At 41.3% G+C, this 23,935-nt stretch overlaps 1 protein-coding gene across 2 annotated transcripts in view; it reads left to right on the forward strand.

Annotated features, from left to right (window-relative positions):
* The window catches only part of TBC1D4 (TBC1 domain family member 4), a 109,325-nt gene that overhangs the window by 62,567 nt on the left and 22,823 nt on the right, over nucleotides 1-23,935 (forward strand). For both annotated transcript variants that reach the window (XM_068929634.1, XM_009680154.2), the window contains exons 2-10: nucleotides 290-892; nucleotides 2,288-2,377; nucleotides 6,469-6,573; nucleotides 8,905-9,037; nucleotides 10,943-11,034; nucleotides 11,896-12,006; nucleotides 12,591-12,710; nucleotides 16,379-16,453; nucleotides 17,483-17,709. In XM_068929634.1, coding sequence (XP_068785735.1) covers nucleotides 290-892; nucleotides 2,288-2,377; nucleotides 6,469-6,573; nucleotides 8,905-9,037; nucleotides 10,943-11,034; nucleotides 11,896-12,006; nucleotides 12,591-12,710; nucleotides 16,379-16,453; nucleotides 17,483-17,709 — 1,556 coding nt within the window. The remainder of the gene's footprint in view (nucleotides 1-289; nucleotides 893-2,287; nucleotides 2,378-6,468; nucleotides 6,574-8,904; nucleotides 9,038-10,942; nucleotides 11,035-11,895; nucleotides 12,007-12,590; nucleotides 12,711-16,378; nucleotides 16,454-17,482; nucleotides 17,710-23,935) is intronic.

Here is a 23,935-nt window from a genome sequence, read left to right on the forward strand (position 1 = left end):
TGGTACAAGAACCAAGTGTGAACGTTTGTCAGTAGACTTTTAGCTGATCACTCTAGACATTTAAAACGTTATGTTCTGAAACATGTTCCAGCACAAAATATTAGAAACAGTTTTCTTTGCTTACGTTCCAGAAACTGTCTATGCAGAACCTGGAAATTACTAGTCTTGCACCAGTGAACCAAATAGGTGGTGGCACTTTAGTGTAAATATTTATATTGATTTAACATATCACTATCTGCAGTATCTCATTTGTGGCTATTAAAAAGGGACTTTTAAAACTGTCTTTTAGGTTCCTGATGTCATCAGCAGCATACGGCAAGTCTCCAAAGCAGCACTGAAAGAGGATGCCAAGCCAAGTAAGGATAGTGAAGATGCCTTCTATAACTCTCAAAAATTTGAGGTCTTGTACTGTGGAAAGGTGACAGTGGCTCACAAGAAAGCTCCCTCCACACTCATTGATGATTGTATTGAGAAATTCAGTCTTCATGAGCGCCAGCGCCTGAAACTATTAAGCGAGCAGCGCAGTGCAGAGTCGAGTTTGGACTTACCCTTGTGCGAAGGAGATGCGCCGGCTTCTCCATCAGATAGCCCCTTTGAGGAGCCCAGTGGCCCAGATACCACCACAACGCAGGCTGGGATGTTTACAGTTGGCAGCCAGACCAACTTGAGCAACCTGACCAGCACTCGCAGCTCCTTTCCAGAGCGGATCTTAGAGGACTCTGGCTTTGATGAGCAGCAGGAATTTCGTTCCCGGTGCAGCAGCGTCACTGCGGTTATGCAAAGAAGGGTCCACGACACAAACCTTAAAATACAGCCGCGCAGAAGGCACGCGAGTGCACCCAGTCATGTTCAGCCCTCAGATTCGGAGAAGAACAGGACAATGTTGTTTCAGGTGTGTGCTAGGACTGGCAATGTTGTGAATGTGAGAACTTGGTTTTGTGCCTTCCCCTGTGCGTTTTGAAATGGAGGCAAGTTTTGTAAGATAAGTAGTGTGGATTTAGTATGGTTTCATGACTTGTTGTGAATATTGATGCATCTCTTCATAAATGATTGGCGTACAAGTAGCTGGACTTGCTTAAGTAAGTCAGCTCAACTCATGAGGTTAGGTGAACTTAGAAAAGAGTTATGCTTTGACAACTGGAGCAGAGTTTCTAACGAAAGAATGGTGTATTTTATATGTGAATTTGGTGTGTCTCTCTATTTGAGAGATGCAGGAGATAGGTGAAAATAGTGGATGTTTTTTCAAACAGGTTACCCCCTGAGGCTTTCGATGTGAACAAATCTTGCTTTCTATGCATTTAGAAATAAGTTCCTAATTTCACAGCCTTATGTTTGAGTCAGTTCCTTTATGATAACTTTTACTGATGTTAAGCTTGCATTTCCCAAATGAGTAGTCCGTTTGCAAAATCTCAAATATTTCTACTTGCTATGAAGACTTCTTCCATCAGACCTCACAGTTCTTCTTTCCCTCTCCTCAGCTGCGTTTGATGTCTTCAGAGCTAGTATGGAGAAAACAAAAGGGCACTTAAAGGAGGTGACCCATAAAGGAAAGATCTTCGGACCTTAAGATAACGGGGAGCTAAATGCTTGGGTTTTGTCTTTCCATTTGCTTTAAAGATCAGTCTTGCGTTTTATTCTTTTTGGGGAAATGCTAAACTGAAGTGGAGGAGTGCATTCCCCTTTAGAAAGCCGCAGCTATCACTAGTAACTAGTAAAAAAGATTTAACTGAAAAATTTCTCAAGCTCCATGGAGTAAGTTCACGCACTTGAGAAGCGGCTTGGAAAAGCTAGAAGATAATTCGTTGCATGACATACTCTTTTTCAGTCAGAATTATTATGAAAACTAAAGGTATCACCTTAAAATCAACTCTCAGTTGATCTATGGTGTAGTTTGAAAAAAGAGAAAGCTATCCATGAATTACGTAGTTTCACTGGTTTTTACTGTAGCTTGTAATTTACCCACACTGTTCCTCCGCTAGGGGTTTAAGTAGTGTCTGTTAAACATGTGATCTTTGGACCAAAATAACTTCAAAAGGGGGGAAAAAAACCTATTTTTAAAATCTATTTCCCAGTGAACTGTGTGGTGTTCTTGCTGAAATGTCCTTAAGTCAATGCAGGCTAAATTATGGCACCCTTATTCCCGCTGAGTAAGCTGTTATGCTGAAGGTATTCCTTCAGGACAAGAAACAAGGAAAGGCTAGATTTTGACATTTTTTTTGTTGCCATTAGCACTGTGCCTCCAAGGCAGTCACGAACTACATTTTCTTATTTCTCATTTCTTTTCAAGGTTGGAAGGTTTGAAGTTAACCTCATCAGTCCAGACACCAAATCTGTTGTGCTTGAAAAGAATTTTAAAGATATCTCGTCATGTTCTCAGGTAAGCGTTAATAAGAAGCAACACGCAGAACATCAGAAAATAAAGGGAATCAATTTGTTCTTCGGCTAGGCTGTCTTGCTAGCCTAGAGGCAGCAGAAAAAGGAAATCTAGAGTTCTTTTTCAGCGTTCTGTGCTATTTTCCTTTTTTTTGGTTTCCAAGGCCATTTTTCAAACCATTTATCCTCTCCAGCAAAATTCCCATAAATGAAAGTAGGCTGCTACTTTACCCCATTTGCTGCCTAATTTAAAAAATGGGAATTTTGAGTGCTTGTGATGAATGTATGCACACATCCAGTGTGAAGTTCTGAGGCAAAAATATCATGACTTCTTTGGGGACTACAGCTGAATAAATTGTATGTTAAAGTGCAGTTGATGCATGAACAGTTACAGCAGACTTGACATAGTGGTTTGCTTTTACAATAGTGAGAGGCTGTCATTCAGATCAGGGATTTTTATGTCACTTGTCTGGTAGCACTTGCAAGTAGATACTGCACAAATAACATGATGCCATTCCCACAGAGCTTAAATGCAGAAAAGATGGGCACAAAATAACAAGCCTGAGTTGCAGCAGCGGCAGCTTTGATCACTGTTCAGAAAGCAAAGTGTAAGCTGTTCTGCTTTCACAGAATCACAGAACGGTTGAGGTTGGAAGGGACCTCTGGAGATCATCTAGTCCAACCCCCCTGCTCAAGCAGGGTCCTCTGGAGTACATTGCCCAGGATCATGTCCAGGCGGGTTTTGAATATCTCCAGGGAAGGAGACTCCACAGCCTCTCTGGGCAACCTGGTCCAGTGCTCACTCACTCTCACAGCAAAGAAGTTTTTCTTCATGTTCAGGTGGAACTTCCTGTTTCTGCCCGTTGCCTGTTGTCCTGTCACTGGGCACCACGGAGAAGAGGCTGGCCTCATCCTCTTGACACCCTCCCTTCAGATACTTGTAGACATTGGTGAGATTGCCTCTCAGTCTTCTCTTCTCCAGGCTGAACAGGCCCAGCTCTCTCAGCCTTTCTTCATAAGAGAGATGAAGAAGGAGCATTGGATTTAATTTTGGAAGTAATCCCCATTTAGGATGCTCTGAGAGCACTGTCTCTGAGCAGCTGAACTCCTAAAAGGTTCCTGAAAGATTGAGAGTCTTGTCTGATCAGCCCTCCAGACAGATAACAGTTCACCTGCATCGTATCTTCTGGAAAATATGGCAATAGAAGAACCTAGCTATCTTCAAGCAGTAGATAAATACCTCTTATAAAGTGAAATGTCTAGGCTGAGGGATACTTCTTTCTATCTTGCAGCTGTTCTTACTTCTGGTACTTTCTGTTCTGAGGTCTTGTTTCATTTCCCTCTTCCATTCCCTCTGCACATGCATCACTTCAGGCCACCTTAAACATTATTGTTCTAGTTTCAAGTACACTTCCTGACATGCTCTAAACCAGGATTCCACCCCCAAGTGCTTTCATTTTTCATACTAACAACAAATCTGCCCTTGCATGACTGTACTACAGATGCTAATACAAATTAAGAACTGCTCAGTGCTTGTAACTCAAGTGGAGCCTGGAATGACCCTCTATAGGTCCAGGCACTTTACTAAAGTGTACTGCTGAACAATAATTCTTATTGCTGCTGACAGAACAGGAGGGAAAAGGCATGTGCCTTTTAGAATGGGACAGTATAATCAAACAATGATGTATTAATAGCATTTTAATAAATAAAGATCAAAGGTTGGCAAAGATCTTAAAGCAATGCTATGAAAAGCTAAATTCGCAGATGGCTTGGGTTTTCCCCCCTGTTGTGCATGTATTGAGCTGAAAAAAAGTGACATGTAAGCTTTACATACTGGGCTCGTGACTTCTGTGAAAATACTGGTAATAGGACAAAACAGTCCTAAGCTGGGACAACCTTTGTTCTGCTGCTGGTGATGATTTAAAAGTGTGGCGAAGACCCAAAGCAAGATCATTGCAGTCCTTTGAGACTGAGCTTTCCTTCAGGAAAATAATTGCATACAGTAGTGTCAAGTAAAATTGGGCTTTGTTATGTTCTTCACCTCTTCAGTCTCATTTGGAGCAAAGCTTGTTATTTTGCATGCTTGAATAACGTGAACAGGCACTAACTAACAATACTGCATTTTTTTGGTTTTTTCTGAAGGCATCAGATACTTTAGAAAAGTCAGAGGGTTTTTTTTTTTTCTATGTTCAATAGAAATGACACTCTAATTTGTTCAAGACTAAGGATTTGGTTGCATAAAGCTCATCAGTATTTCTGTTAGAGAACTCAGTGCTAGCCACAGGGCTTCTTTGTGGATTTATAGGGAAGTGATTTAGTGCGTATTGTGAGACTGCAGCTTAGGAATGTTTGGTCTTCCAAGCTTTAAAAAAGGATGAAAAGAGACGTTCTCTTGAGCTTGCGTTCTAAATTCTTTTAGTCTGGTCTAATAAAGAAAGGTATTTCTATTCTACAGCTTGAGTATGATTGACCTGCTGTAGTCAATTCATTATCTGTGCTTCACATAATTGACTAAGCAGCAAATGTAAGCGGTGATAAAACTCAGTGCATGCTGTCTCAGCTCAAGCATCAGGCAGCTGTAGAAGTTTTCTTGTTCCAGCCTTGCTGACCTTCAGGTAGCACAGAACAACAAAAAGTTGCATGTCCTTTCGCTGTGACAAGTCAGGCTGCCCTGTTAAAGAAGACCGATGGAAGTGCTAGTAATGGAAAAACACACTGTACTATTTACGGCTTCAGTGGCATGAGTGTCATTTCCACCTCTACCACGCATGCTGTCCTATGCAGAAATGAGAAATCGGACAGCAGTAGACTTGTTCAGGCACTGTCAGCAGTGAGGGAACTGGCATCTTACTGATCCACGTCGAGTAAATACATTTTCATCACAAAATAGGGGGCAACACTTCACTGTTATATAGATCAACATAAGTACACGTCATTCTTTTCCATTTATGCTTTTGGAGACTCAGATGTCAGAGGAAAATGGTTTCATTTAAGTCAGTATTGGTGTGGACTGTGGTAAAATAATGGCATCTGTGCCCTCTTAGATGGTCTCTCTTTGCGCTTGAGTTAAGTTTTGCTCTTCCGGTAGCACAAATGTAACTTTTGCAATTCAATTTTTAGTTTTAAAAACTACTAGCAGTAGCGACAGTATGTTCAGTCTGTCACGTAGTGTGTTACTGGTTTTGTCTAGAGTGTTTTCTGTAGGCACAAGTTAAGTTGATTCATCTCCTCCCATCTTTTTACGACATAGGTGTTTTTTTTGGAGATGGATCCAAGCAACTGAGTTCTGCTTTCTGTTTTATTTGAACTTGGGGTTTCAGGCTTTCTTTTGGAGAGAATCTGTTATTACCATATTTAGATGATAAAAACATTGGCAAAACCTTTAACAATAGTGAGTCATGTTCCATGAACTGAGACTAGAATACAGTGCTTCTTTGGAAGCAGGTCTCTTTGATCTTCTCACTGCTCATTTTAGCAAGGCAACATTCCCTGTCGAGCAGTTAGACTCGGATCTTGAAATAAAATATTAGCAGTAATGTGTAGTAAGTCTTGAAACCTCTGGTATGTAACTCAGTGTCAGTCCCATAACCAAGAATTTATTTAAGGATGCAGTTTTGGTGTCCTAGCCCACATGTCACTTGCTCATCCCTGCTTTTTTTGGTATAGTTCAAACGTATATTACAGAAAAAAGATGATGTGTCACTGCTTTGATGCTATCCCAGTCCCATGTTTTAGTGTGGGCTCATCACATCAGTGTTTTCACTACAGGGGCAGTTCCAGATACAACTTAGGACTGTTCTGTTGGCTTCCCTGAAAATCCAGTTATTCTAGTGGAAGAAATTCAGGCCCAGATACATTGCTACATAACTTTTTGTTTTGATTGTGCAAAGAGTTCTGTATAACTTTCTAATATAAAAAGCAGTTTGAAAGACTGCTTGAGTTTGGGTAAGAGATCATTAGGGAGGATATGTTTGTAGTAGCTCAAATTTTTCTATTGTCAAGTGTTGGGAGACTGATAACTATTTCTCGGATCAAGTTGGAAACTCCACATGTTTATAAAATAGTCTGTTAATGCTCTTTTTTAAACTCTTTCAGGGTATAAAACATGTTGATCACTTTGGCTTCATTTGTCGGGAATCTCTTGAACCTGGGTTAAGCCAGTATGTTTGCTATGTGTTCCAGTGCGCAAATGAATCTCTGGTAAGTAATTACAAATGGTCATAACCTTTCCTTCAGAGGATGACTAAAGCATTTCCTGAATCCTAAAAATCTGCAGTATTCTGTGCTTATAGCTGCTAATTCTTTTTCATGTAAAATTAGAAATCATCTCTCTAGCTGGCTGAAAACATTTGTTAATTCAGTAGCCAACTCAAGAACAAATAGATTTCTATGTCAGTAAAGCTTCAAGCAGTTAATAGCCTTAGGTGTCCTACGCTAGCTGAGGATCTGCACTTATATCAAAATGAGAACACGGGAGCTTGTTGTGAGATCAATTGAATCTTTGTACTAACAGAAAATGTTACAGCTGATCTCTTAATAAATCTAGCCGTGGATAAGGTAATTTAAAGACACTTAAAATGTGGTGTGTATATACAAATCGAACATTTATCGATCCCTTTACGTATTCTAATACTGCTATGTGCAGGTATGTCCGCATTGCAATAGGAAACGAGCGTTCCAGAGCTGATTCTGGATGCAATTACTTGGCTGCTAATGGCAGTTTGATTGTGTCAGGGCAGAGCTATAAAACCTAACGCTTTCTGGCTTCTGTGCTGCTAGCTAGGCTGTCTTAATAGTCTTGTGTATATTTGCACTGAACGTAGCTATAGTTTGTACTACAGTCCTCGTGATTTCAGTGTAGTCACTGTCCGTATACCTAGCAACGTTTTATGTCTCTTCCGTTTGAGAGACATCTGTGCTAACTTAATCTAAAAAAAGTATGCATCTATATTGCAACAGGGACATTTGTAGTTCAATTTCTTGTCCTATTGCTAAGAGGAGAGACCACTAAGGAACTTCTAGTAGTGTTTAAAATGTTTATATAAGAATAAATAAACAAGCCCTAAAATATCAAGATACAAACTAATTCAAATTTCCACATTTAGGTGCCTTTTTCTTGTAGCTGACAGACCCTCAGAATAGTCTGTATGAATGTTAGTCTGCATGTGTTTAGTCTTAAATATTTCAGCTTTCTTCATCCTGTTTATAAGAAAGCAAAAACCTGCTTCTGAAGCACAGTATTCAGTTTTGTTCAAAAATTGCCTTTTAACTCTTTTGCCTTCTTTCCAGGCTAACACAAAGACATGGGTAAACAGTTTTTAATAAGCATTGTATTGCCTTAAAATACCAGTGGGGAAACTCCAAAGGCTTTGTGTATAAAGCTGGGGAGTGTATTTGAATAAGTGAGGAGAAACCCCATCACCTCTGACCTTTCTTGCACAAAAGCTGAGCTTTCCCAGTGGTGGTGTGTGGGAACATAGCCTTGCTGTGTTTGCAGTAGTGGCAGAGAAGAGATCAGGGCAGCCGACAAGGCAGGCGAGCAATGCTTACAGATGTGGTGTTGGTTACGGTGAAGCCGCTAGCCAGGCTGTGAGATTTTTGATCCCGAGAAAAGTGAACTGCTCCGTGGAGCTCCTGTCTGCAGGGAGATAGACTTACGATGTTTTGTGCTAAAACGGTACCACAGTGGGAGGAAAATAGTTGAGAGGGAGCATGTGCAGTTTACAAAAGAAACTTAAAGAAATGACTGTTCTTTATTTAGCCAGCGTATATCCCAGCTAAAATGCTTGCTTGCGGCTTCTGAAAAAGGTGACTGCCTTGCCCAGCAAGCTGGAGTAGCTGCCGTTAAATATTCAAAATTGCCCTCTGGCCGAACTTAAAGACAGTGAGCATCAACACAGCCCTTATTTCAACAGAGACTGTGGAAATGCAGCATCTCGGAAAACCTTTCTTCGGGCCAAAAATGTGTTTGCAGTGTAACACTTGAAACTTGGCTGCACAGTCTGAGATCCTGGGACAAAGGGTAAATGATAAACTGCTTTACAAAATTGTGATTTATTACCATTTTGCTAGTAGTGGAAACTTAGTATACAGCTGTAGAGCTCTTCTCAAGCCTACCGACAGACAAGTTTCTAGAAGTGTTTAGGTGCCTGTGTGTCCAGATACATCTCGGATGCAGCAGGACCTGGATATCTAGGCCCTTTTAAATACTAACATCTCTCTTCCATTCTCCTATTTCCATTTACCCTTTGAAATTCTGCACACGGCTAGAACCTCTATAAACATTTGCAGTTGGATGTTTCAGAAAACACCAATGTTTAAGTCCTGTTAATATGCCATTGCCTTTGTCTTCAGAGAATTGGTAGAAAGCCGCAAATAGATCCTTTACCAGTAGACAATTGTGTCTTCTTGCAGACAGCAGCAGGACTTTTGATTGTAAAGCACTTGACTGTGATGTGATTTGTAAATCTAATTTGAGGCATATGGCATACATTTCTGTTTATATACTGTCTTTTCTCTGTTTCCCTTTAGGTTGATGAGGTAATGCTTACCCTGAAACAGGCCTTTAGCACTGCTGCAGCTCTGCAAAATGCCAAGACGCAGGTCAAACTGTGCGAGGCCTGCCCTATGCACTCATTGCATAAACTGTGTGAAAGAATTGAAGGTAACAGTGAAGTCTATTTATTCTAGAAGTATCTTACTGTATCTGTTAATTTTAATTATGCGTCCCATACGCTTTTGGTTAATGAAGTGTAGGAACAGAGGGAAAAGTGGCCCAATAAGAAATTTTTGTCATCGCTTTCCACTCACTGCAATCAAGTGGGAGGTGACTGCAGTAATGATATTGTAGCTAAATATAATACAGCTTGTATTGTAAATTCTTATTCTTTCATCGTTGTGCCTCTCAAGTGTTAAACAGAACCAAAAAAAAACCAACAGCTTTTCCTTTTGTTTCTCTGAGGATTCATTATTTCAAAATGGGTCATAAAAAGACAAATCAAAAAGGGTCTTGCTTTCTTATATGTTCTTTCCTGTGTGGGATTTCTTTTCTTTCTGTGTTCATTTTTGTATGCATTTCAAAACCTAGTTCTATTACAGGAAATATATGATTAAGGTAGGAGATTAACATCTAATAAAGATAGTCAAGGCAACTCCCTGTCTGGAAATATGTGCACGTACAACCATTGTTGGTTTTTTGTAGAAGTGCAGTATGCTAGAACACATACAAAATGTCTTACTAGTTTGTTTTTAATTCTATCTTGTATCAGGATCCTATTTTTACAGTCATTCTAATTTGCATCCTTGCAAAGTGTTGTATGCAAACAAGCAAATATGTTACCATGATCTCATCTCCTCTGGTCTGGTGATGCTGTTAAGTTGCCCGCTTTCCCATTGATTCAAAGTCACTATTGCTACCTACCTCCCTCTGGTGGAAGAAAAGCAAAGTAAAATCCTTGGTGGAGTGCATTCTGTTAGGCTGTGACCAGTGTCTTCTGGGTTTAGCAACGGATATTCAGAAATCATAAACCTTAACTGGAAATTCTGTCAGTGGAAAACTGTAGAGGTTGCTGTATGTGTATGTGGCAGTGTAAGTGCCTTGAATAAGGATACTTGCAAGCCTGATATAAGAATCCATTATCAAAAAAGATCTCTTCTAATATAACAAGTTGAGTATGAAAGTGGTCATTTCTTAAACTTTATAGTTAGTGATTGAAAGACTTACCGTAGTACCTCTTATTTATTTATTTATTTATTTATTTATTTTATCATTCCATTTTCTTTAACATCTACAAGATTACTAATTCAATCCAGGGCTTTATGATTTTTTAACATGTCTTCGTCTCTTCTGGTTGCGATTTTCTATGAATGATACCTACCTTGACTGCAAAAATATTTTTTCACCTGACTTAGGGGTTTTAGTTTCCCCTCAGGGTTTTTCCTTTCTTTCTTTTTTTTTTTTTTTTTTTTAGCTTCTTAGAACAAGGTTTACGCACAAACGTGGGGCTTAGCAAAGAGCAAAAATTCTTTCCTCTGTTTCTATGGCATTTGTGCCCCTCTTGCTTTTGAAGAGGGACTGTTCAGTTCTGCAGTATGACCGGTACCCTCTCAATTCCTTGTGTGAAAGTGCTCTAAATGTTTCAATTAAAAGCCTCTGAAAATTTCTGAGCGCCTTGTGCACTGAATGTCTTTCCAGCTATTGCCATGCTCCGCTCCCCGCTTCCTCCCGCCCCTGCATCGATGTCAGACTTTCATCGTAGCGGTCTCTCGGCTCTCGGATGGCAAACGTTAGTGGGGAAGAGAGCACAACCTTTCACACAAGAGCCTGCAGCTTAACTGTGGCTTGTTCTATTTTTACTGCCCATAAAATAAGGCAAAATGTGATTTAGCAAAATGTGAAGTATTTTGTGTCATTCATGTCACATCCCTGCATATACAGCTGCCAAACATTAAACAGTACAAATTCAAATACAGGTTTATATCTTTTAATGTTTCTTTTCGCCTGCCCTGAAGTGTTTTGGCAGATCGTTTGTGAGACTCTCGAAGCTTTAATGTTCTCCTTTCTTCGCAGGACTCTATCCACCAAGAGCCAAGCTTGTAATTCAGAGACACCTGTCATCACTAACTGATAATGAGCAAGCCGACATTTTTGAACGTGTTCAGGTAATAAGTTAGAAGCTGTTGCCTCAGGTTTGAGAAAGAGCGTGTTTAAAACGGGCTAAAGATTTTTTCCCATTTTCCCTGCTTGGCTGTGTCGCCATGTAGTTGGTCTAGAATTTACTATTGTTCTGCCAGACATCATCCTAAAATAGTATGCTCTGGCCTAAGATGATCTGCGATATGCTGGTATCAAAAAAGTTTTGGTTCCCATCTCTATTGGAACTTTTATGCCTTGTATGCAAAGTATTTTTTTTTTTTCTGAGCTTGGTTCTTCATCTGTAAATACACTTCCCTATGTGAAAGTGATATTGTGAGGGTGAGTTGAGAGCAGGTGAGACACGCAGGGTATCAGGAGGTGGCTGGCGTTTGCAGCAGCTCTGCTTTGACTTGTACTCCAAGGCAAGATTCTTAGTGAACTTGAGTGGATCAAGTCGATAGTATAAAACCACGCTCACAGTCATCTAGGTTGCTTAAAGTAAGCACAAACTAGTTTAGGCCTCCAAAGGCTATGCTCCTCTCCATCTGCTTGGAAAAGGAGATGCCTGTGTATTTTTGTGCGCTCTTTATTCCACTTGTAAGCCTGGACAAGGGCGTCAAGGGCAGATAGTCTTTGAAAAAAAAATATGCAGTCACAAGTTCCCTTCCCTCCATGGTGTGCAGAGTTCTCCAAACAGACAGGTTTGGTCTATGTTGCCCAAGAATGCAAAGGCACGCAAACTGTAGTGTAATTTAATTTACTCATAGGGCACTCTGGCATCTAGAGTATCAATGCACTAACTTCAAAGAATGTATGGAAGTGAAACTAAGCAAAACATGACTCGAAAGACAGCTTTTTCTTTTTCTTTTTTTTGCTGCTACTAACAGAAAATGAAGCCGGAAAATGACCAGGAAGAAAATGAACTTGTGATCTTACATCTCCGCCAGCTCTGTGAGGCTAAGCAGAAAACGCATGTTCATATTGGCGAAGCACCACCGGTAAAGCTTAATTTTGTGTAACGCCTCTCCCTCCTCCCCCACGCTATTCAAATGCAACCTTGAGTACGAGCAGGGCCAATGCCAGAGTTCAGCAGGGGAAGCTGAAGCTGGGACTTCAGCGGGGACTGAAATAGAAGTGATTTGATTTGATTTACTGTGGCGGGCTTGACCCTTTTAAGTTTGGGTGGGAAGGGAGGAAGGAGAAAAGCCAAGAAATTATTTTGATTTTTTGAGGTCTAGATTTCCTTACGGTGTGAGGAATACCTCTTCTGTCTTTTCCCTTCCTCCCTGATCCCCGCTCCCTAACAGTCGTTCCAGGGAGAATAGGGACCAAGAGGGCACCGTTTCAGGTTAAACCACAAATTTATCTAGCAAACGGAACAGATAACAGTATTGTTTAATTGATATTTTTTTCTAAGGTAGTCCTTAGGGATGGAATGTTCTTTTAACTTTTTTTCCCCTTTTAAAATAAAGGCCAAGGGTATGTTGTTTATTATGTAACTTGATTGAGTTTAGTCTTTTGAGGTCTGCAATTGCGAAAGGAATTGCCAGAGCTGAATTGTGTCCTTGCCTTATTTCAACAGACTGCTTCTAACAGTGCAATTCCAGAAAACACTACCAGTGGTGGCAGGTTTAAACTTGACATTCTCAAAAACAAGGCCAAGAAATCCTTGACTAGCTCTCTGGAAAATATCTTCTCAAGGGTAAGATTAACTATTCATTGCCAATAGCTCTCCCAGATATCCTTGACCGAAAAGTCCTGTCAGATTTTTTTTGTATTGTTTTTAGGCCTCAGTCTAATAAATGCTTAATAAAGCTAAATCCATGTTGTGAAATCTGAGGGTTACAGCTGGGTTGACTGTGACTTAGCTATGCTGGAAAATTTATGAGAAGCCACATATACTGAGGAAAAAGGCAATTTTTTGAAAAATAAGCATTCATTGCAGGTGGCAGGTAAATTAGCAGTGTGTTATCAGATGTGTTACTTTAAAATGATTTTTTTAAATCAGAACGGCAGTATGAACCCATAAAGGGATATGTTATCGTGTTTTTGAAGGCCTGAATGAATGTCTCTGCATAAATTATACTGGAGATTTTTCTGTTATGAGAAGTAACGCCTCACATCTCAGCTAAAAAGCTCATGCTGGCCACTAATAATCTTTGGGAAGTAGTAGAAAAATGATCCTTGTACAAAAATATCTATCTGTCCATCTATAAAACTTAGACACATATATGTATCTATATATTTTTAATGAATTCTTCCTCGATACAGTGTTGCTAGCCTGGTGCAACATGGAATTGCAGATAATCACTAGAACATGCTTTGGAACTTTCTGTATTTATTATCCTTTTACAAAGAAGTCTGAAGTGCAGGTTTTGCTTGGTGTCCTCTGTACAGTAAGTAGGAAGAGTCTTGAGAGAAGAGAAGAGGCATATAAAGGTGTAACTGAAGAAGGCTAAGCGCCTGGGATCTGGTATATGGATAAACTGCAGTGAGCTGTAATACTGGATGACACGGTCTAAATATAGTTTGGAGCAGTGAAGTTAAGTTCCTTCTGCTGGTAATCTTAATTTAAGTACCTTGCTAAATCAAAGCCTAAGTTTGTCCGCTTGCCCTGTAGCTTAAATGGGCATGTCATAAAGTAACCTGCAAACTTGAGGTGCCACAGATGTTCCTTAAAAAGGAGGCAAAACATTATTTGCCAGGTAGAATCTGTTAGAACTGCTTGCACTGAAGGTAAAGCATGGGCTTGACCTAGGACTGAAGCTAGCGTTAAAACTTGCCTGGTCAAATCTGGCTTATGTTGTATAGCAAGTTTTATACCCTGGGAACTTTATCAAGAGTGTGGGGAGACCGTATAAAGGGAGTGGTGACGCTCAGAAGATCTGGATAGTTTCAGCAGTCTAAAATATCATCAGATGGTGACAGCTACAGTCACGGCTGCGCTGAGTCTGATTTATTTTCCACATCTAAAGAACACGTGACTGGAAAGTGATCTAGCGCTGACAGTGGGGCACTAACCCTGCAGCCGTTGTGGCACAGGCATACGTTGCTGGGATTAACCCAGTAAAGCAGCGTGCCATATATGGACAAATCAGCACTCGGGTCATGTAAAGGAAAAAATCATTTAAACAAACGCAGTGCTTAAATTGAAGCCTCTCGGAAGGGGGTATCACTTATCTGCTGTTGGATTTGATACAGCACGTTCCTTCCCACCACGACCGCTGTGATGTGCTGCGTGTTATAGTGCAAGGAGCTACTCAGAGGCCCTGATTTAGGTTTAGCGGGAGTGGACGCCTGAGTCTGTGTTCAGGCCACTTGAAGTTTGCCTGTTGACCAGATGGACTTGCTGTTGTGATGACGATTGTCTTTTTGTTGGTGGTGGTGGTTGTTGTAACTGCAAGAGGTCAGGGACAGCAGTATGTCCCTGAAGGGAATCATCGTGCACATAGGGTTTTATCCTTGCAGATCTGTTTAAAGATTATGCAATACAAGAAACAGAAAAATAATATATGGTACAGATCAACCCCTATTTATTTAGACTTGAAGCCAGTACATGCAATGACGGTTTCTAGACATTGTCTGTGTGCATACTGTGTGTGTGTGTGTGCGTGTGTGTGTGAGATGTGTGCATGCATGTGTTACCCAGTGATTGGTTCAGTAGTTCTTATTCTGCATCAGACTACTGCTATAACAAGCCTCTGGGTCTTGGTTAATTTGTAAAGTATTTAGGCACCAAATGCCTACTGGTATGGGATTGTTTTCCCTTAAACCAGCTGCAAGTCACATGGTATTAGTGTGATGGAACGCTAACTGTGCATGATTTATCATCTCTATTTTAAGACAGATAGTACTAAAGAGATCGAGAAAGAAAATCATTCTTTGTGAAGCTGTCATTCAGAATCTTATTGTAGATACAAAGATTTAAGTTTTAAAAAAAAAGTTAAAAATCAGTCATTGTTGTGGGGAGACCTCAATCATAGCAAAATTAGAAATAAGTATACAGTAACTGGTTATCTAGGGACACTTTAAGTGGATGATAGCTTAGCTGGATAAATGGCATCAAGTCCCATTTTAAGCTACTTGAATGAGTTACTGCTGACTCCTCGCTGCAGAGAAACCTATTGGGTTCTGTGCTCTGACTTTATTTACTCACAAAGGAATGTCACTTTTTCACTTGTTTGTTTTTGCTGGGCTGATTTTATTTTTGCTAGGTTTGAACTGAAAACAGGCTGTGGCTTCCTAGCTGTGTACCTCAGAAAAATAAATATAACCTCTCTTTGACCTCATCAACAGATTTATCCTAGCCCATACCATGCTAAACTTTTTGTTGTTGTTTGTTTTCTGAACCAAAAAGCCCTTCTTAGGATGCCAAAAGCATAACACTTGAGTGTTTTTAAATCTAGTGAGAAACTTCCAGGTTCTCCTTTGCTCTTGTTTTATTGCGAGGGTCAATGAAGAGATGCTTCAGACAGAGTGTTCCTTGGTAGAAAGCTTAAATGGGTTAATGCGCAGAAGGGGCATTCAAAATCTTGAAAATGAAAATAAACCCAACCAGGAAAAAGCCGGCTAAATAAATACTGCTTTTGTTGACAAAACTTCCCCTGTAGTTGCAGGCATACCAAGAAGAGCTACTGTGCTCTAGGTCTGTCTATAGTTTTTGTAAAACCCAGATTTTTTTTTCCTTCTTATTTAAGTGCTGGAGGTAACTTACTTCAGCAGTTGGAAGTGTCCAACAGCATAGGTCGTCAGCCGTGTTTCACAGGAGTAAAAGTTAAGAGGTAGAAGGTAGTCAAAGGTATTGCTGCTCTGTCTCCTCCTCCCACGAAGCCAGATGTCGCCGACTTCTAGCAGTTCTGCCTCAGCACTATCTGCTGTTACAGTTGAAGAGACTTACTTGTATCTCACTTTATTTGGCTGGGTTTGCAGCTAGCGAGCACTGGCCCTAATTTTAGTGCTTTTGCTACCCTTGCCCAGGTGGCCTTTATTTGTCTGAAATGTCTAGACAGGGGGGTAAAGTATGTCAAATGCGTCCGTTAGTTGCTGTGCCTGCGCAGAACCGAAGTCTGAAGCTTTCTGAACTTGGCTGGGTAAGCCAACTGAGCGATTTTGCATCGAATGGGTTAAGGAACGCTCGGTTGCTTCAGAAAACCGAGTTGCAGGGTTAAAAAGTCTTGGGGGAGAGAAGAAAAGCGGTAACGTCTTTAGCTGGCGGAACTGCATAGAAAACAGCGCTGGTCCCATTATCTGTGGTCTGACGTGTCACGTGTCCGAGCCGTCCTCTCTTCACCTGCACAGCTGCTGCCGTCTTTGCTTAACCTTCAGGCAGGGGGCAGAAGGCCGGATTAAATGACTCGCTTTTCCTTGCAGGGAGCCAACAGAATGCGAGGCCGCCTGGGAAGCGTGGACGGCTTCGAGCGCTGTAACAGCCTGGCCTCTGACAAAGTACGTGAGGAGCTCGGTTACGAGCGGCACGTTTTGATGCGCTGCTGTTCACGGAGCATAACCATGGCACTTCGCTTCGGTTTGAAGGAAGTAGCACAAAGCACAACAATTTACCGAACTCATAAATAGGAGTTTCCACTGGGGGGCGGAGAGCGTAGGAAAGCTGTAATATATGTTGACTAGGAGCTTCAGCTTTAATCTATTGTTTGATTACCAGTCTGTTTTTTTTCTGCACTTCCCTTGCTTTTATAAAAGCAGGCAATTTCTGGGCCGTTTCTGCCTCGCTTCTCTGCGGTAATTAAAAATGATCGTATCCCAGCCAAATGAAATGCTCTGAGGGTGAAGAGTCCTTTTTTTGTAAGTAACGGTTGCTTTAGGGAAGTCAGAATTTTGACCCAAAACCCGCTGTTGGGGGTGCTGCACTGGAGGGTGGGCAGACAGCGGTCTGTTCACTTTCTTTTTGTTTCCTGTTTTTAATGTTTTTTCTTCCTACCTCGCGCACGAGTTGGTCGCCTGGTTTTTCCCCGGAGATGAGGATTTGGTTATGATTTTCCTGCTGCAGCTACTCATACGTTGGCTGTGTAATAACGGTCTCTCTTCCAGGATATGGCTTTGACGGCACAGGAAGTGCTTATGATATGTCAAGGAAGCTAGCAAAAAGCAGTTTCCCTAATCTTTTCGGTTCCTTATTTTTCCGGAGAGAGCCAGAAGCCCGGTAACTGGAATGCTGATCGCAGCAAGAGGATGCTTAGAGTAATTAGTATGTTGTTTGCATTGTGTGTAAACTTTTATTCCTCCCCCCGTTTTTCTTTTTCTTTTTTTTTTTTTTTTTGAAAGGACGCTGCTGTTTTGGAGTCAATTGTCAAAGGTTTTGGTGGCCCAGCTGGTAAATAGCATACAATAGGCCATGACCAAGAAGGGGAGGGAGAGGCTGTGGTGCGCTGATGAGCGTTACCGTGGGGGGCTCCACGAGCCGCTGGCTGGCAAGGTCTGGCCGACCGGCCTCATCGCTCTCGCACTTCCTTCCAGGACGCTTCGCCGGGGGATTCTCCTCCGGCTACTCCGCCGGCTTCCCCCGTGTCCTCGGCCTGGCAGCCATTTCCCGAGGAGGACTCGGACTCGCCGCAGTTCAGGAGACGGGCGCACACCTTCAGCCACCCGCCGTCCAGCGCCAAGCGGCGGATAACCTTCCAGAACGGCAGGTCCCAGAGCGTCAAGGCCCCCCTGCTGCGCCAGAGCTGCGTAGAGCCCGGGAGGTGAGTCAGTCCGGCGCAAAACGCGTTGCCTCTCCGTGTCACGGCAGCGTTGAAATAAGCGCTTGAGCTGGTTTTGGTGCGTGAGCCTCACCTCTGTTCCCCTCCGTAAGCGGTTCGCGCGGTGGCCTGGGTTTTCCCACGTCCGAGCGGTCTGGCGCTTGGCAGTAGCTCTCTAAAGCCTGAATCCGTGATTTGGAGACGACAGCGATCTAGCGAGTTGATCATCAGCCCGGATGTCGCTTCCGCTCTTTTTATTTATTTATTTGCAACCTCTGACAAGTTGTTTAAGCCTTTTGGCTGTGTCAGGCACTTGAGAGAGAAGATTCCTACGGCTTTTAGCAGCGCAAACGGGTGCCTAACGGTTTCTGCCAGGATGAAAAAGGCACTGACAGCTTCAAGTGTCTGCCACTGTGTTAACTGGGCTCCCTGAGGCTGTGTCCAGAATTAAAACTACTCAGGAGTCTCACAAAACAGCTGAAGGATTAAACACCACCTCTGAGCTGTGAAACGTGTCCATTTCCCTATTTGCCTTTCCTGGGAGCTTCCCTCTAACACTTCTTTCTCCCTCACGTTTGGAGACTCTCCAGCTAATTCGTGTGGGACATTTCTCCTTTGAGAGCCAAGCTGAGTTCCTGCACTTGGTCAGAAGAGGTCCCCACAGATCGTTTTGGACCTCCTTGGAGGTACTACTCTCTCTGCATCCCTCCTTCCCATCTCCAGTAAGTGGCCACGTAAACTTCACAACTTGTCCAGGATTCAGGCCTACGTGAGCTGATTTTTTTTTGTACTGGAGAAGCACCTTCTCCACACTACTCAGCTGTTGCAGTACGTGGCTCACAACTTACACTTCTTGCGGGCCCTTTCCAAAGCTGACCGTAAATAATGTTTTTTCACCCTTTTGGTGTCTGAATTAAATTAGCAACGTGAACGCCACACCGGCTTGCAGAGAAAGGCAAACGATTTTATTCTGTTTAAGCGAATGGTGGAAGGAGGAGAAGAGTAAGAAATTAGCCTTCAAATGGCCTTGCTATTTTGCATTTCTGAAGAGAGAAATAATGTGTTTTTTACAGAGATAAACCAGTTATTTTTTTTTTCCATTGACCATGTCATATGCAAACAGGAAGCCCTGACAGTTCAAAGTGAAGGACTTGCTGACTTCACTTCTTTGTAATAACTTTCAAGAAGTCACTGATTAAGTTGCATAGTCAGCAAATTTTCAGTCAAAACAGCTCTGTAACGGCTTGGTTCTAGGCTGGGCTTTTTCTTTTCTCCTTTCCTATTGAGGATTAGCCAGAAATGTTATGTAGAAGAAGCAGAACTGATTCTGATGTCCGTCCTAACACATTTTACTGTTGTTAGGTAATGTTTAACTGTGTAGTGGGAGGATCTTTTTTCATTTAAATACGTAACAAAAATTTGAAAAATTTACCCCAAAATATTACATTTGAATAATCAGTACTTTACAACATGTTCTAGCAATGCACTTAAGTTATTTATAAAAACAAGAGACAACTGAAGGTTAAAAACAAGGTGGTTTACGTTAGGAAGCAAGTTTGAAAGGATATTTTCTGACACCTCAGAGCCTTGTTTTTTCCGGAATTGTTTTGAGAATAAATAACACCAAAAAAAAAAAAAAAAGAAATCTTCTGCCTGTTCTTCAACGTCATTAAAATGTTCCTTAAAAGAAATCGAGTGTAATAGTAGAATCAATGTAATCAAGGAAACTGTCCAGAAGTGCACTTGGTACAATTTATCTTCTGGAAAGCAAAGTTACTGTAAGCCAAAAGGAGGCATTTGACCAGTATTTGTAATTTGGGTGTCTTGTTTTTCCATTTCCATTCTGATACATCTGCTGTGTTCTCTTATTGCCTGCACAGTCCTGTTACGGGGGTTCGGCGCTCTCGCAATGAGAGTGAATCTGCGCCACCTGGTCTCCCTTCCTCTCTCTCTACCCCATCTTTCCTGAAAAACTTTTACCCGAGCTCGGGAAGGTTGCTCCAGCACTCAGAAAATGACCCCTCCAGGAGGTGAGAGCGGTGTCTGCTGCCTGGTTCTTCGGTGCCACTGGCGTGTGACTCGGGATCCCCAGTGCAGCGCAGCACACGTGATCTCTCCCACCCTGCCTTGCGCTGCTGCCTTTCTAACAGACTTTACGTACGTGACGCAAACGAGCGAGCAGGCTTTTTGACCGAAAAAGGCTGTTAAAAATAGAGGCATGTCTGCTGACATCTAGTAGCTGCATCCTATTGCTGTTGCAGTGTTGCAAAACTGCTGCGTTGGTTTGTCACTTGAAATGTACTTTTTTTTTTTTTTTTTTTTTTTTTTTAGGAGTGTTACACCAATGTAATGCTTTCTGTGCTGAATGTATACCAGCATGTGTTGCTGTGATCACTGGCGTGTGAAAGTGAGAGAAGCACAATGTGAAGGGAGTACAGTACTAACACAGGATGTCTGTGCATGGGGAAGGGGAAATACCACGTTAGTAGGCTGACACAGTGGGTTGTTTTGAGAGAATCAACAAATAACTTCAAATTAAAAGGGGAGAGTGGCACATGCAGAAGTTTTCTGACATCAGTGTGAAAGACTGTTAAGCATCTGGCCTTATTTCAGGATTCCGCTTGAGCGAATGCTTATAGTGTGTGGTGGTGGTGGTGTTTTGTATTTATTTATTTTTTTCCTCTGAAGTGGGCCTACAGTGAGTGAGGTGTGGCCATACTTTTTTTAATGACAAAATTTTTCCCCATCTTCAGCCTGTCCTTATAGGCTGAACTGTTCTCTGGTTTCTAGTACTCTTCATCGCTGAACGTGGCTCTCCCCAAATCGTTCTCAAGAAAATCCCATGCAGTTGTAATAGGTGCTTTTGTGACTGCTTCGCCTATCCTTCCCTGAAAAAGTAATAATAGATTGTGTTCTTAACAACAACAAGTGTTGATGAAATCTGGGTTTTGGACCTGTCAGGACTATAATACCTGGGGATTTCAGTTGTATGAGGTGAGTGTGGAAGTCATTCTAGGAGTGCCATAAGAAATGTTTCTACCTGGTAGAATGCAGTTTCATTAAACACACTCAGATTAGCTTGTAATCTCTTTTAGGACAGACTGTGAAGAAATATGTAAATACGCAAACTAATATGAGAGGCAATTGAGTTAAAGGTGGCATTTCTGTACAGTTTGGGTTAGTCATGTCTAGTAGTATACAGGTTAGAACGACTAGGTACAAAGTATGTATCTGTCTAAGCACGCTGCATCCCATCTTGATTTCACTGATATTTAAAATGTCTCTGGCCTCTGATCTGTAGCTGATGTACAGCATGCAGCAAAAACTGTAATGCAGAGACAATTATAAAACTGCTAGTGGGAGGACTCTACAGTTCATGTTCTTCCAGCAGAATAAACTTGCGTGAACATGGAATAAGCTGACTCTCTTACAGGAGTTGGACTGCATAGCGTTACTGGAAGGACCCCCTGCTAAAACCCACAGCTTTTTAAAAGTAGATGGTAAATTGTGTAGATTTCCTTCCTGATAGAGGGATAATGTAAACCAATCATTTATTTACTAAACTTTAGGAAGTCTTTCCAAAACCACTCTTAGAAACGATTTACAATTTTGAGATGGAACCACTGTCTACATTGTCCTACCTTTGTACCCAAACATAAATGAATAGGTAACATGCTGCATGTGTTTGAAATCTGAGAAGAGAGGTTGAAATCTCATCCAGTGAACAAGTAAGCTTTGAATATCACCTAGCTTCTAAAGCTTCTGTCTGTTAATAGTCGCTATATAAGGGAAGGGATGCCTAGGTTTGTCAGCCCATGCTAGATGGCAGTAACACTAGAGTAAGCAGCTGGTAAGTGGCTTATTAAAGTGGAAGGTTAAGAAATTGGTGACTGGATTTAGAGGTGTGCAGAGAAATGAGGGAAAAATATCCTGCCTTTACAGTCTACCTCTTATTTGTGTTTCACTACAACTTTGTGTTCCCTTCCATTAGCAGACAGCAAGCTGAACCAATTCCCAGATCCGTTTGTACAAGAAGCTGAATTCCATTAAACATAGCTTTCTGGAACTGGGAGTGTGGGTGCTGAGCGTTGTACTAAAACTGTGCTCTAATGCCACCTAATTCCAAGCTGAAACGTCTGAGATGTTACTCTTCTTGTTGGTTATGCACACTACTCAAGATATTGGGTTTCATTATAGTGGTATTTTGAACTGTAAGGTTAGGAAAATCTACAAATCAGGAGCAATTCCCAGAAGAAAACCGTATTGCTATTTAGGTTCCATAGTATGCAGGTTTCAGGAACTGTTTAACCTTGAATTTGTGCAAAGCCTCTTTGTTTCTTTTTTTTTTCCAATTGCTTTTTCTTTTTATCTTGAGAGTGCATGTGTGAAAATGCAGTCTCATTAGTTATGAATTTTACTGAGAACAACTGAGCCTAAACTGTCACTACGGGCAAATTATAGTAGCCAAGGGTGAAGTGTTGGCAGTTAGTTGGGTTCAAGTTAGGGAAGTAAATATGACAAACGTAGTCAGAAAGAAGGGATTAATGAATAATTCTATATGCTGCTGACAGTCACTCACGTAATCCCACTGTTATTTGAATTGGCTAGTGAGGAATAAAGCATATTGTCCCACTGGTGGTTGTTTTGCAAGTTAAGCTCTTTAAAACTTTCCATGACTGAGCTTGCAAATGTGTTGATGAAGGTACCTTGTCACGCCATCACGTTTATGGATAAGAGGAAGTTGAAATTGTATGTGGTGTTTTTTTTTCTTTGGCTCCTCTTCCCTGAGAGGACCCTATTCTACCCTGCTAGGCTCGACATGAGGTGTTCTTAGCGTTCTTGTGTAAATGTAAAGCAAGTGACATTGAGTGCAGTATGGCAGTCCTTTGAAAGATGAAGAACTGTAAACTGTGTGACTGTTAAGGCATGTTATTTAATTTTAACTAAGTCTTAATTAAGTTATTAACTTAATTAAAACTTCAGTGCGTTTTCCTCTTTGAGAAGAATGATGGTGACTATGCATGCAACATCACCAACAACATACTGGGGAGTTCCTGGTAGTCTGACTTCCCATATCCCATAGCTTTGAGACTACATATAAAACAAATGCAACTTTTCGTGGCGTTTTGGTGAACGTCGATGTGAGGAGCAGAGCCAGTTTCAGTCAGAATTCATTTTAGAAAGATGTTTGATTTGCAGCGGTCAGATGGGCTTAGGTAAATACCCTCCATCATGTCAGGGTCACTTGGGGAGTAGTGCATTAAAAATCAGCTCTGTTTATTACAAATTGTTCTTCTGTATTAACTGCTATATATAAGATGATTTGAAACTGCATTTGCATCAAATTTGCCATACAGTCAGAAACTCAGAAACAGGTGATAGGGTGTTGGAGATGTAGGGTGCAATGGCTCTTGCCTGATCACAGAGATCGTCATCTTGGCCAGTCAATGGAGAGCAGTAGGCATTTCTAGGGTACAGTTGCTTAAAGTGATTCTCCTTTATTGCTCTGACATTTACAGAGCTGGTCCTGCCTGTTTATCTGCCTTTTTCATGAATGCTAATAGAGCGCATTGTGCCAGTCAGTGGGAACGTCTCTATTTAGAAAGGATGAAACACACCTTAAAAGTCTCTTGACCGTCATTAAATAGGGAGCCTCGTTTACTAGGTCAGGTTTAAATGTCTGTCTTTTGCCTAGCTAAAGATAGGCAAAAAATTACTCTCTGGTTAGCTTCACTATGGGAAAAGACATTTCTTTCTTTTTCCTAATGTGTGTGGGCAGGCTGGGTTGATGTGCTTTTAATTCTAATAATCACTGCTTAGATGTTGTATCAACCTTTTCCCTCTTCCAGGTAAGTTTTCTGATTTAAGGAGTGAACAGTATAATGAAACTGTCTATCAACATACTATTAATAGATGCTTTCAAAACTTACCTGGAGAAAGTTTTACTGCAGTGATAATTTATTGCTCAAATGAAAACTCTAGAGCAGAAAAGGAGCACATGATCTTCATTTCTGACAAGTGTCATATGAAGTTTTTAATACTGAACACGAGTACTTGGAAGGATTAGAAAAAAAAAAAAAAAAAAAGGCCGACATTGAAATAATCAGGAACCGGAAAGCTGTTTTTTAATCTTGTTTTTTTAGCTTCAGGAATTATTGCCTTTGTTCTACAGTTGCTCTTGAAAGTTAGGCCTTTGGAAGTGTCTGATTTGATAGAAAAATAACTTTAC

Source organism: Struthio camelus, chromosome 1, assembly GCF_040807025.1.
Source record: "Struthio camelus isolate bStrCam1 chromosome 1, bStrCam1.hap1, whole genome shotgun sequence".
Taxonomy (NCBI): domain Eukaryota; kingdom Metazoa; phylum Chordata; class Aves; order Struthioniformes; family Struthionidae; genus Struthio; species Struthio camelus.